The sequence below is a fragment of the Amphimedon queenslandica genome, unplaced genomic scaffold (genome assembly GCF_000090795.2).
Source record: "Amphimedon queenslandica unplaced genomic scaffold, v1.1 AMPQUscaffold_13241, whole genome shotgun sequence".
Lineage (NCBI taxonomy): Eukaryota > Metazoa > Porifera > Demospongiae > Haplosclerida > Niphatidae > Amphimedon > Amphimedon queenslandica.
Genome location: NW_003546523.1, coordinates 2,888 through 16,233, shown reverse-complemented (window position 1 = coordinate 16,233; position 13,346 = coordinate 2,888). Strand labels below are relative to the sequence as shown.

Sequence of the window (13,346 nt, the reverse complement as noted above, 5' to 3'; positions counted from 1 at the left end):
TTATATTGCCACCTCAGAAGAGGGAATTCCCCAGAGCACATGAGCTCAGCTGACTTAACAAAAAATAATAAATCAATAACAATATGGCTTCACTAATTAAAAAATGATTTTATTCTACAACCATTTGTTTCTTGCAAATGTCATTGTACAAAGATCCCACATCACGACATTTTGAGTGAACAATCTCTCTCCTGACTTCTCCAGTAATCTCAATATGAGGCTTAAGCCGCAACAACTCCAGCAAAGCCTCCTTCTGCTCAAAGGATATATCTTCTTTATATCTTTGAACGAAAGTCAGTAAACTCTGGTGCCACAAAACAGGCATGTCTCGAGGGTCTTGCCTGAAGCGCAAAAAATGGAAAACCACAGCATCAATGACCCTGTAGGGCAGGGCATACTTCTTATCCAATAGTGTACGAATGAATATACTATTAGCACCAGAATACTCCATCTCGGCAATCTTTAGTAACGCAGCACAAGAATGTAATAACGGGATACTTATTTTAGCTATCACGCTACTAATTATGAGAGCCTCGCGAAGAGTGCAAGTACCCGACTGACAGATTGGTATGAGGATCCCCTTAAAGAAAGCAGCAGGTTTGAATAAAGCTTTCTTCAGTGCCATGTAGAGATGAAAGTTGAGCCTTTTATATTCAGTGATATCGTCACGAATACGAGGAAGGAGTACTAAGTTGTAGAAGCGTTGAGCTTTGACGGCACTTAAATTAGATGAGAAGATTCTAGTTGCTTGAAGCATGGAGGCAGCTGACCACTTATCCGGCTCTGTGAGATAAAGTATTTCCTCCCAGTTAGTCAGTGATGGTATAACCTTGAACGCTTTTGGTAGCTTCCCAGCTCTGTACTTAGACAGGATCAGCGCAACTGATTTATAAACTTGAACGACTCTCTCGTCAAATTGAGAGGTTACTATGGTAGACGCATGATCGGAATATCTAGTTGATATTTCAGTTTCCTTGTCTCGTATCTTCTCCATGATCAAATCGGCGAGGGTCTTTTGTTGCTGAGCATCTTCTAACCTCATAAAACGTCTCATTGCTTTCTCATCCTCTTCGTCAACTTTAATGTCACACTCATCAAACACTAGTTCATCTTCATCTTGCTCTTCATCACTGGAATCCATTGTTGTAGTTCTATCAGTTGTACTCTTTTGTTTAATAGAGGGTACACCGATCCCATATTCCTCTTCCAACTCTTCTTGCTGTAGTCGTGCTTCTTTTAGAATTTTGACACTCATTCTCTCCCCCACCACTTCCTCATTCTGCTCTCGTTTTTCGGATTTCTTTGCTTTATTACGTGTCGTAGCTTTAGGAGCATCTCTTCCCAAGATCTGCTGTGTAAGAGATTGATGAATCCCTGCTTTCTTCTTCACTTTGCTCATTACTGAAGGTCCCACGTGGCCACTGGCAAGAATCTTAATTTTTCTTTTTGTATAAATAAATATGTTACGGTATTCATGTGCATAAAAAATTTTTGTGATAAAAATCAGAAATAATTATGTTTCCTGTTTTACTATTGTGCATTTAACTCACAATACTCTATAATAGCATCCCATGAAAATTGTAAATTTTACTTGCATTTGTACTTACGTCACTGAAACAAGCAAATATGAATAAACTTCAAAGGCATAATGACTAATGTACTTTATCATAGTACTGGTACTGCATGCAAAATAAATGTGTTGAAAATTATTGAAATACTATGTTAAAATTACATGATGAAAGCTATGCCTAAAAAATTTATACATATCACCATATTCAATATCACTATGCTAGTCTTGTTTCTGTCAAGTATCAGTAGATTTTGACAACTATACAGTCATGTATACTTGACTAAGTACTTGTCAAGTATACAGCACAGCATAGCATCATGCAACACTAGCCTCTGTAACCATATATGAGCAAGAATCACTTGTACAAGAAGAGAGTGTAAACATTACTAAGTCCTGGACTGCATGCATAGTAAACAAATGTTATGTGTAGTGATATAAGTCTTACCTGAACTGAAGGTTACAATAGAATGTGGAAAAGGCTATCAATGGATGGTTTAACAATCAAAAAAGGATTGTAATGCAGTATCAAGTTATCCCATTGAACTTCAAAATAGGTAGTATGTGTATGCATACTAATTAAATGTTTATAAATACTCACCCACTCAAACATCCATGAGTTGCATGTGACATAATAGAAGGTACACCATCAAAATTATATACATACACACTAATGAAATGAAATGATAATTCAATTCACTCATCACAGGCAAATATTAAGTTACTGGTAAAAAAAATACTCCCACCTACGACCTATCCCACCACCAATGCGTGTTAAGCAATAAACATTATTAATGAGCTGCCATGCTGTGGGATAGATGTACATTTAGCCTAGAATAACGGAGGAAAATATTGAAAATTTCCAAAAGAAAAATTTTTGAGCATGATAGCTGTAGGCTCAACCTTAATTGTGATGCCATGAGTGGACACACCTTACATGATCAATTCAACTCAATAAGAATACAATAACAATCCAATGAGCAGTGTCTCTCAGCACATTACACACACACACATACACAGAGGATGTAGGTTAGGGTAAATAATGTTTGTCAATGTAAATAAACTTTTTAAAAATGTTGATAGGTTTTAATGTTATAAATATGAGACGTTTTGATCCTAAACTAGGAGAACACTGGGAACTACGCATAATAATGCATGAATCACACTATAAGGTACATGCAATTCAGACAAAGGGGACAAACAATAACTTACTATGTGCTATAGTACAGGGACTTTGGCCTGATTTTTGAATAATGTTAAAAGTTAATAAAAATCCAAATTTTGGCTGGAATCAGCTCACACTTGATATACAACATGTGAAAAATTATAAAAATGAAAAATTTTCTCCTAATCATTTTTGGCAAATTTGGTCAATTAAGGATGGTGTACAAAAGTACATAAAAAAGGACAATTAGGATTTATAAGAATGACTGACTATCCATACCAAAAAAATACAAAATGAAAATCCTATTCTCGTGACACAAATTCTACTCTACATTGAATTTTCAATGTTATTATGTAAAAAATTACTGATCACCTTGCAATATAGAGGAGTAGAATTTGTGTCACGAGAGTAGGATTTTCATTTCCTACTTTTGTTAGTAAAATCTGTCAAAAAATAATTTTCACCAGAATCTGCTCAAACTTTCAACACAAAATAAAAGTACATATACATGCATGCCTAGTAATTTCTGTCTGATAAAATTTGGCCAAAAACCATATACCACTATACAGTCATTGGCTCAGTTTTTCAATGTGACAAACCACTGATGAAAAGCCATGTGAACAGTATGCTAAAATCCTATGGGAAACCCTGAATTGGGGTTTAAATACATGTTGTACTAGCAAAAACACACACTGTGTGAATCAAGAGTTGGACAGCAGCTATAAAACATATTGAGCCTATTCTTTACTTAGTATTAAAAAAGGAATAGTACAATGGTTTCTTTTCTTGGTCACTTACAGTTTGAAATATTTTAGATCAAAGTTTGACCATCAAAAATTTGAGAAGACGTATAGGAAAAAAAAATTAAGAAAATTATTAAGTTAAAATAAAATACAAATTCATAAATCATAATAGAAAAGTAAAGTTTGTATTACTATAATACTAAAAAATGTAGTAAAAATAAAGCTATAGGCCTAAACTACATTACTGATACACAGTTTAAGTTATAATGAATTCATTTATAGTTTATCAGATATGCTGGATAATGTTGAGTATCTCGGTAGACTACAAAAATGGCTGGATTAGCAACATTATCAACAGTAGCATCAAAAGTAACAATAAGATCAACTTGAGGATTTTTAAGAGGAGGACATATCATTAAATTATCACCAACAGTGAATTCCCCAGTAAGAACAAGAGTATAGTACATGTGACGAACACCATTAGCATCAGGTGATGTGTATCTGTGAGAGTATGATGCATCACGAGCAAAATATACTCCTTTACCATACACAGTAGCTATAATGATATAATAATATAATACAAAAGTATGTCATTTACTTTACCGTGTTTTCCTGCAAAGTTACGATCAAAACCACGTGTGTTAATCTTATCCAGTGTATCAGGACTGGTACCATGCCAGAGCAGTCGTTCATTTTGATGGCCCTTAGGATTGTGTATTTCCATTTCTTTCTTTCTAATTGCATACTGCTTGTATAAGGCTGGGTTCTGTAGCCTTTGAATGCTAAGAATCTTAGCATATTTTCCAGTCATTGTCTTATTGAAAGCTGTCTCAGCAGTTTTGTATTCAGGACTAGTAGCTGGCAGTGTAACAAGATGAAATTGTTTTTCTTTTTTTTGAGAGTCAAGAGGTATTGGATCCCAGTTATCAGGTTGTTCTGTAAATGTACATAATTAACTAATATTATAAACATAATAAAATATTGCATACCTTGTACTTTTATGAGATTCAAACGTTTAACAATAGCAGTTTTATTAGTTATTTTATCCCTTTCCTTCATTTTCTCAAAGTTTATAAAGAAGCTATCATCTGCAGCATCATAAATTTCCTTCTCGTTTTGAAATGCTTGCTCAATTTCATAATTTAGAAATTCACCATACTCCTCTTCTTCTTCATTATCTGGATTAATCCTTGTCCAGCGTACAGTTTTAGAAACTAAGGCAGCAGCAGATTTCTTTGATTGCTCTTGAGTTATAAAAGACATTGCATCACAAATTTTATCTTTGACAAGCATAACATCTTGAAAAAATCCCTGAAGGTTAACCAAATGAAGGCTAGGATCTCGATCAATTTCAATATCAACATTGTGATCACTTGCAAATGATATAAGTTCATGTACAGTTTCATCAGAGAAAGCAGAGATACTAGGATCAGCAATTTCCTCGTAATAAAATGTAGCAATTGTGGACTGTAATTTTTTTTCGGCTCTTTCAACCATTGACTCTGTCTCACTGTAAATGTGAACTATAACTTCTGAATCCAGAGGAAGCATTATTGTTGGAAGATCTGGACTATGACCACGAGGAAGAGAAAAAGAATATGCTGTTTGACTTGAAGGAACTGCTACTGAGAGAGGTAATAAACTTTGAGTGGAATTATAAAACTGAAAACTTTTTAATTGTCTTTTAGCTGCCTTTAAAAACTCATTGATTTTATCTTCAAAAATAACTATATTGATCTCATTAAGTTGTGAGCCATGGTCAACACGACTAAACTCAGCAATAGCTTTTAGAATACTATCAGCACACACATCAGCTGGGAAACCAAACACACCACTGCTTATTGCTGGGATAGCTATTGAGGTAAAACCCTTTGATTTCTCTAGACTTTGATGAATGGCCTTCTTTAACAATGCTATCTCTCTGGAGTTATCCCCAAATCTATTCCATTGTGGACTAACTGCATGAACTATTGCCTTATAAGGTAGATTACCAGCTCTTGGAAAGAGAACAGCTTCTCCATCAAAAAGATATCCATTCTTATCAATATACCTTGTTGAATCTTCTTGGATTGCCGGACCACCTCTTTTTACAATAGAAGCAGCTATGCCAGCATCATGAACTAGCTGGCCATTAGCAGCATTAACAATAACATCAGCTCTATCAAACTCTGTGATATCACCAACTATCACATTCACTCTCTTCATCTCAGGAGTAGTTCCAAAACCAATATTTTTGAAACTTCGACTAGCTGTCATGGAAGGCTCATCATGTTCAAAATTTTCTTTACTAACTTCAACTTCAATACAAACATTAGCTTCGTACTCTATACCTTTCAGCATCATTTGACCTTGAGGATTACTCAAGAAATATTTACCCATTCCTGGACGAGAGATTGTTACCTGTCGCTCTTTCACAGCAGCTTGGAACTCCATAATTTCTTCTTTTGCAAACTCCAAATTATGCACTTCTCCTTTAATTTTAATGTATGGTTTTTGGGCTGTTGGTTTCGAAGAGAAAACAATCATGATGCCTCTCTTTTTCATATTTTCCAAAAGATCAGTCCAGTTCTTCTCCATTGATGTTGAATGCAACAGACGCCAAACTCCTCTTTTAAAATTAATTACATCAGTGACAGAGCAAGCTTCAGTAACAAAAGTATGAAATTCTCTATTAACGTCTGCTATACTGCTACGAGTACTGACTAATGTAAGTTTGCTCTGATGTACAGTGGCAGAAAAGGAATATTTTTTGGCAAGGTTAGTTTGAAATGACACAAAATTTGAATCGGATATTTGTCTTAAAAATGACTGTGGCAAATCAATAGACTGGACTACTATTTCTTGCTGAATAGTTGTTACTACATGCTCAGCTTTATCAATATGGCTATTTGAGCAGAGTAAAAGGAAGAAGAGCTGATTATTTGCGCTATGAGAAAAATAAGGAATGACCTCAGGGTGACCTTTGAGCATGGTATTAAGCTTTTGTCTTCCTGGTTGGTCATCATGTATAAACTTCAATGCTTCTGGTTGGAGGTTAACAGGAACTTTACTATGAACCAAATGCTGTGATAACTTAGACTTAACCTCATCCACATCTTTCATAGAACCATCAATGGATAATGACAAACGATCATCATGACATTGCAGCTTTACTGCTTTGTGCTGCTGCTGAACTCGAGATAAAGCCCAACCTTTGAAGTACATAAAGTCTTCCTTTGAAAGCTCAACCTCATCTACACATCGTATCATTCTACCACATAGTTCAGCAACATTGCGCTGTAGCTTTGTTACAGCATCAATATGACCAGCTATTGTAACTTTATTGTTACCTTGACCAAAAGCATATTGTAAACCTTCATCATTGCATTCTTTTATTATCATCGGATAAACTGAGCTACCAACTTCTGGAGGAACAGGTAAATCGACTTTAGTGAGAGAGCTAGAAATAAACTCTTGCATCATATCTACAGTTTTTTCAGGCCAGTCAGGAGGAGAGGAAGGTAAAGGTGATATTGTAATAATACCAGCATCAGCTGCAGTAATCTTAACTTGAAACTCCATTTCAATACCCTTGGTAATGTCAGGCTTTAAACGAACATACTTAGCAAGAAGAGGATCCAATGGATGGTGTACAGGATTGAGTGGAACTTGAGAAGGATTATCTTTGACAAGAGGAGGGGGTGAAGAAGCATCTGTTTCATCATCGTCACTGCTACTACATGTTTTGCTATGTTTCTTAGACTTTTTTTGCTTATTCTTCTTATCAAGTCGTTTTACTGGGTTTTCTCCTGTCTTATTGTCTCTTTTGTGACTTGATTTCTTTTTAACAGGCTCCTCCTCCTCCTCCTCCTCTTCTTCAATTGTACTTTTGTCTAAAGAGTCCAAGACTGAACATTCAGTAATACTGACACTAGGACCCAGTTTAGGGTGTTTCTTCTTTAAAACTCTCTGAATAACTATATGTGAGTACAAGTTATATCTTAACATAATATATTGAATACCTGAATGATCATTAAAAGTCACTTTTGCTTTGTCTTTTGCTAGCATCTCAATTTTCTCAACTACACCGTCTCCTCCTCCACTTATGGAACTTTCAAAATAAAGTTCTAAACCATCTTCTGAAGCTAAAATTTTGTTAGTGATGCCAGCAACATAAATACTGTAATTAACTTCACATCTTTCAACAGTCAACTGCTCCTTTTTCTGTGGCAACTTTTTTGCTCCTAATTTCTCCATCATTTTATTTAGCTCTATTATATATGTACAAGTGGGTGAAATAAAATCATTATATGACACAATACCTTCATCAGTATAAGAAGATTCTAGGAGTAGCATAGCAACACCTGGTTTTAAATTAATTGTGAAATCATCTTCATCTAATCCAAGACAATTCTCAATAAACATGGTTAAATAACCTTCTTCCATTCCTTCTGGTATATCTTTGATTATTAATTTGCTCATATCATATTCCTTCACTGGTGGAAGAGGGACATAGCGAACCTCAAGTTTACGAGGCTGCTTTTTAATTTTGACTGAATGTTCCTCTTGTGCAATAACAGCTAGTGCATCTAAATTATTGACATACATAGTAATAACGAATTATATACAAGTAATAATATTGTCTTACCATCTGGTGATTCAAACTTAACATGAATAATGCCCTCTTCAAATGTCGTAATAGATTCAACTACTTTTTCCCTCTTCCCTCCTGAGTGTTTGCTTTCAAAGTAAATCTGAATAATATCAGTATCAATAACACCATCAAAAGTGACTTCAATCAAATCAGGATAATAATCTAATCCCAAGGCATCAGGAGTTGCAGTGCTGGTAGGAACACTGGCTGGATCAGGTGGATCTGTAAGCTTGATTTCAATCTGTTGCTTCTTAATTTTGTGCGACTTATTTATAAACTCTTTAATACCTGTAAATATTACAAAGTGTGATGCAATTTAAATTTATGGGAATTTGGGAAGTAGTTTATAGTGCATTAAAATATGACAAAATGAGTAAGCAAATGGTTATGTGCTAAAATATGGGATGTTTATACATAAACTAGTTGTGGCCATTCAAAATGAAAATTATTTAAGGGCTGAGGCCCATGAATAATTGTAATTTTAATCTGGGTAAATGAAATAATATTACTGTGATTTTGTAGTACCATGACAATGTAATTGATAAATTGCATGTATAATCACAATAAATGTGGCGTCATGCAGGCAGAAAACAGAAAAAGTTTAAGTGGCCTTATTATTATTATTTCTTCCCTGGTTTGGGACAAGTAAATTATTTTAAATTAACTAGCTTCTGAAGTTAATTACTTAATTCATTATCATCAACAACTTCAGCATGAGCACTTCCATTCCCAAGTAATACCACATCATTGACTTCATCAAACAAATTAGACAAGTATCCTTCCACAGCATCAGCTGTGATACCATCTGGTAATCCAGACAGTAACAGGTAGTGTACTGACTCTCCTGGTGGCTCTGTGTAAATGTAAAAAATAGTCATATTAGTGATGCATTAATGTCTCTATATGATTGAAATTTGTTGAAAATGGCTCTGCCTCTACTAATTGCACCCTGTATTATTTTAGTGGCAAAATAAAATCCTTACCAAACTGATAAAGACTACTGGTATACGACTTGTGTGGTTATATAAATAACATAGCTCTATATATACACATGTATATACCCATAAACAAACATACTGCATCAATGCTACAAGGCAATTGTGCAATGTAAAGCATTGTTAGCTTTGGTCATTTTCAACACATATTATGATCTTGTTTTTACTTCTTATGTCAATTTTACTCTGACTATTATACAGTGATCAATAGATGGAGGAATCAAAACATTATGACAAGTCATAAATTTCTCTAATCACTGTAGTGTACAATATGAAATTTTCAAGGGCTGTACACTTCGCAGATTTTGCGTACTTATAAGATGACAGAGAGTGTAAATTTGCAAAAATTAAATTCACAAACTACAGTTTAATAGGCAACTCTATGAAATATATAGCCCTTAACAATTTGTATTGTATGCGAGTAGTAAATAGAATATTTCTTCACTTTATACATTCTTTTAATCATAAGAATGAATTAGATACAAATAAAGCCAGTGCAATAGTTACCTTTAGTCTTCATTGATGTTTCTTTTTTTGCTGCAGCAACTTCTACATCTTTTTCATGTATTTCTAATGTAAAATACAATCAGAACCTCTGCATAGTTACTACCTTTAAGTTTCTCAAGTACATTGCATAAATCTTTTTTGGCTGCAGCAATCTCTGTATCTTTTTTCTGTATCTCTATCATTACTATAAAGTTATTACAATTTCACATAATTGTATATACCTTTTTTAGAACTATGCAAGTCATCAATAAGCTTTAGTACATCTTCTATATAAATATATACAGCTAAAAGTAATGGTAATGATTTCAGTTACATTATACTTTCTAACTGAAGTTTCATATCAATACATAATCTCACAGGGTCAGCAACACCTTTCAGTGATATAACATAGTGTAGTGTATGAACAGCATTGACAGATCCATAAACTGATAACAGACAAGTTGGAGGAAGTAGATAACTAGCTTCATCATATCTGTCAATATCATCTTGATATAACTATATAAGATTGCTGTCAAAATATGCCACCCTTGGTGGTTGTGATGACCAATATGCAGTTAACAAGGCTCTTTATATAATCAATTAAATACATTAGAACTACTAAGGCTTTGCATGCCCACAGATTAAAAATAGCTGTAGGCTCCAAATTGGTGTGTAACTTACACATACAACTTGGACTTGATCATGATTTTTATGGCATTTATTAACCTCATGATAACATTGTTTGGTTAATAAACTCCATAAAAACCTAAATTTCAGTGTATATATACATACAGTACTTACTCGGCATGGTTTCACCAATGGTTGAACAGTCCATCCACAAAAATCTTCGCATATTACATATAGTTCAATAAAATTACTAGAGGAACTGAAACAAAAATCACAAACTTGACTGATTTTTGCTAGTGGATGATATTCTTCAACATACTAATATAAAATAATATAAAGTCTTTAACTAACTGCCTTACTTCAAGTAAGTGATTTAACTTCTTGGAAGCAGTGAATGTCATTAAATATTCCTTCCCTTTCCATTCATAATATAATAATCCAAAATATGATAATGTTACATTATCTGTAAATAATGCATACCAAAAGTTGCATAAATAACAATTATACTTTGTGATGCTGTCATTTTCATAGGAGACTTTAACATTAAATCTATTTTAACAGGATCAACCACACCATCCAATGATATGGAGCAAGATATTGTTGAAAAAGCATCACGTGATTCATAAATTGATATCTGAAAAGATGGGGGAAGAGTTTTGACAACACTAAATTTGTCAATTTGATCCTTGTGTAACTATAAACAACAATAACATCAATTTTACTAAGATTAACATACTTTATAAGAGTGAGGTTTGATTTGACTAGCATTAAAAATTACTTCAATATGATCATGATTTGAATCAAAGTCAAAACTAATCAGACAACTGATTTTAGCTAATGGATATTGATCTTCTACATACTGCATAGTGATACAAACTGTATACATTAATTCCTACAATAAATATACTTACATTTACAATACTACATATGTCCTGAAGTCTTGCTGCAGTAAAAAATATAAAATGTGTATCTTCCTTCTTTTCATGATATACCAGTCCAGTATAAGGTGCTAAAAATAAAACCACTAAACTGAACTGTATAATATTGTTGTCATTTACCAGGTGAAACTATAGTTTTCATTGCTCTATTATGAATATAAAATTTAACAGGATCAGCCACACCAATTAATGGTACTGAGTAGTGCAATAATGGCACGGCATCAGGTGATCTATAAAAGGATATCAAACAAGATGGAGGAACAGATTCCTCTGTGCCATCAAATATGTCAATATCTGCTTGATACAACTACAAAAACTCTATAAATCTATAAATTAAAATGATTGTACATTACTCTGCAAGGTTTAATTAAAGGAACAATAGTCCAACCAGCTGGTGGCTTCTCAGTAAAATTCAATTCAATAAAACTATTAGGCAATTTGAAATGAACATAATGAATTGGGCCAATTTCAGCAAACTGATGATGATCTTTGATATACTATTTAGTGGTACATTAAATTATTAAATTACAATCATTACCTCAAGAAGGTCAGTTAACCTTTTAATTCGTACAGCAGTAAAGGATACAATTGATTCCTTCTCACAAAACATCAGGCAAGCATAAACTTCACCAGATTTTCTATCTTCTTGTACATTATGGTCCAGAGGCTCACAGTATTCCTATAATTAAGCAACTTGTAGTATCATATAAAAATAACATAATACTTCTTCAGCTTCGCCGTCACTCTGAAATGACTCTTTTTCCACATTTTCTGCAATTTTAGTTTTTTACATGTGTATACAACCATCAACACTTACCTAATGTCAACTGATAAGGCTCTAGTGAACTTTTCTACTCAAAACTTAATGTATCAAAATAGAATAATATACTTACCACACTAAATACAGTAGTGCCATCAACAGTAATTCTAACTACTTCCTTAGACATAATAAGGTCTTTATTCTTAAGAATGCAATCTTTCATCTCTTCTACTAGCCAATATGGAATGATACAAACAAATGTCAATAGACTACTATGCACAGCCTTCAAGTGAATGAGCATATAAATGTCTTGACTACGAAAGGCAGCAGCTAGAAACTGCTCAAATTCATTAAGTGTTGTTTTAGCAATGGGCCATGTCACTTCAAATGTCACCTACAAATTATAAAATACAATAAAATAATTATAACAAATATAAATCTAACCTCTCTACTATGCAATGTACCACAATATTCAATAGCACTTTTTGCAAAGTCCTTTGCTAAAATACTTTTGTATGACTTCTTCATTTTCTTTTCAAATTCATCAAGTTCCTTTTTAATATCAAGCATGTTCATGTCCCTCGTTAAAATAGTTAGTATTGGATATTTTATCAAAGAGCAGTAATTTCTAAGGACACACATCAATTCAATTTCACTATCTACTTTACTGATTTCTCTCTTATCTAATGGTACAATGCCAACCAAGCAAATTTTGACAGCATTTAGTGTTTTCCTTTTTTTGCAAACCCGACTAACAAAACGTGATAGTATACTTGAAAATTCAGTGGCCATTTGAAGATATTGCTCCTCTAAAAATTCAGGAACTGGACAAAATAATAATGAGCATAAAAATCTGTATTACCTATAATACTTACGAAAAATGCTGTGACCAGGAGTAGTAACAGTGCAAACTTGCTGCTCTTTATGAATACCACTAGACATATCTTAAAAACTAAGTTTACAATACTACATTTAGTCCTTTCTCTACCTCTAATTTTGTCAGCTAAGTTTTTTTCTTCAATTTTCTCTAATATCTCAGCTAATCTGCACCATGCTGGCTTTCCTTCATTATCAACATTATCCTGTCTTTTCAGCCAGCAAGACAAACACTCGATAAAACAATCCTCGACATTTCTCTTGTAGTTAGCTTCTATTATATCGAGACTTTCCTTGTAGAGGCCAGCTTCCAATCCAAATTTGCGCCAGTTGGGCTTTGAAAATTGTTGTAGCTCAGTCAATACTTTCTGTAAGTCCTTGGTATCTGTTTAAAAGCAATTAGTAAAGCACGCATGCATAGTACAAAGAATATTAACCTAGGTAGGCTCGATCACCAGAAACTGACCTCACAGCCATTTAAAAAGGGAGGGGCAAATGTCATGAGTCGAGTCATAGACAAGTAAATAAAAAACATTAAAAATGGAAAAGTAGTAGG

At 33.7% G+C, this 13,346-nt stretch overlaps 2 protein-coding genes across 5 annotated transcripts; both read right to left on the bottom strand.

The window, feature by feature from the left end:
- LOC100631917 (bystin-like) lies at nucleotides 1–1,445 on the bottom strand. Its single transcript, XM_003388481.3, has one exon. The coding sequence runs from the start codon at nucleotides 1,397–1,399 to the stop codon at nucleotides 110–112; it is 1,290 nt and encodes a 429-aa protein (XP_003388529.1). The 5' UTR covers nucleotides 1,400–1,445; the 3' UTR covers nucleotides 1–109.
- A 2,257-nt stretch (nucleotides 1,446–3,702) lies between these two features.
- Nucleotides 3,703–13,297, bottom strand: LOC100631792 (uncharacterized). 4 transcript variants are annotated; one of them, XM_019999756.1, is made up of 26 exons: nucleotides 13,228–13,297; nucleotides 12,903–13,175; nucleotides 12,790–12,858; nucleotides 12,359–12,738; nucleotides 12,048–12,308; nucleotides 11,972–12,005; nucleotides 11,879–11,925; nucleotides 11,693–11,833; nucleotides 11,508–11,651; nucleotides 11,275–11,461; nucleotides 11,128–11,225; nucleotides 10,953–11,075; nucleotides 10,724–10,910; nucleotides 10,576–10,679; nucleotides 10,391–10,534; nucleotides 9,931–10,105; nucleotides 9,832–9,876; nucleotides 9,714–9,785; nucleotides 9,611–9,673; nucleotides 8,794–8,961; nucleotides 8,103–8,396; nucleotides 7,777–8,043; nucleotides 7,477–7,725; nucleotides 4,465–7,431; nucleotides 4,079–4,411; nucleotides 3,703–4,031 (listed from the first exon to the last, which is right to left on the bottom strand). In XM_019999756.1, the coding sequence occupies exons 1-26, from the start codon at nucleotides 13,265–13,267 to the stop codon at nucleotides 3,748–3,750; spliced, it is 7,149 nt and encodes a 2,382-aa protein (XP_019855315.1). In that variant the 5' UTR covers nucleotides 13,268–13,297; the 3' UTR covers nucleotides 3,703–3,747. The 4 variants fall into 4 exon arrangements, with proteins under 4 accessions (XP_019855315.1, XP_019855316.1, XP_011405642.2 ...); XM_019999757.1 differs by having other exon boundaries at nucleotides 9,611–9,658; XM_011407340.2 differs by lacking the exons at nucleotides 12,903–13,175; nucleotides 13,228–13,297 and having other exon boundaries at nucleotides 12,777–12,849.
- Nucleotides 13,298–13,346: the final 49 nt, after the last annotated feature.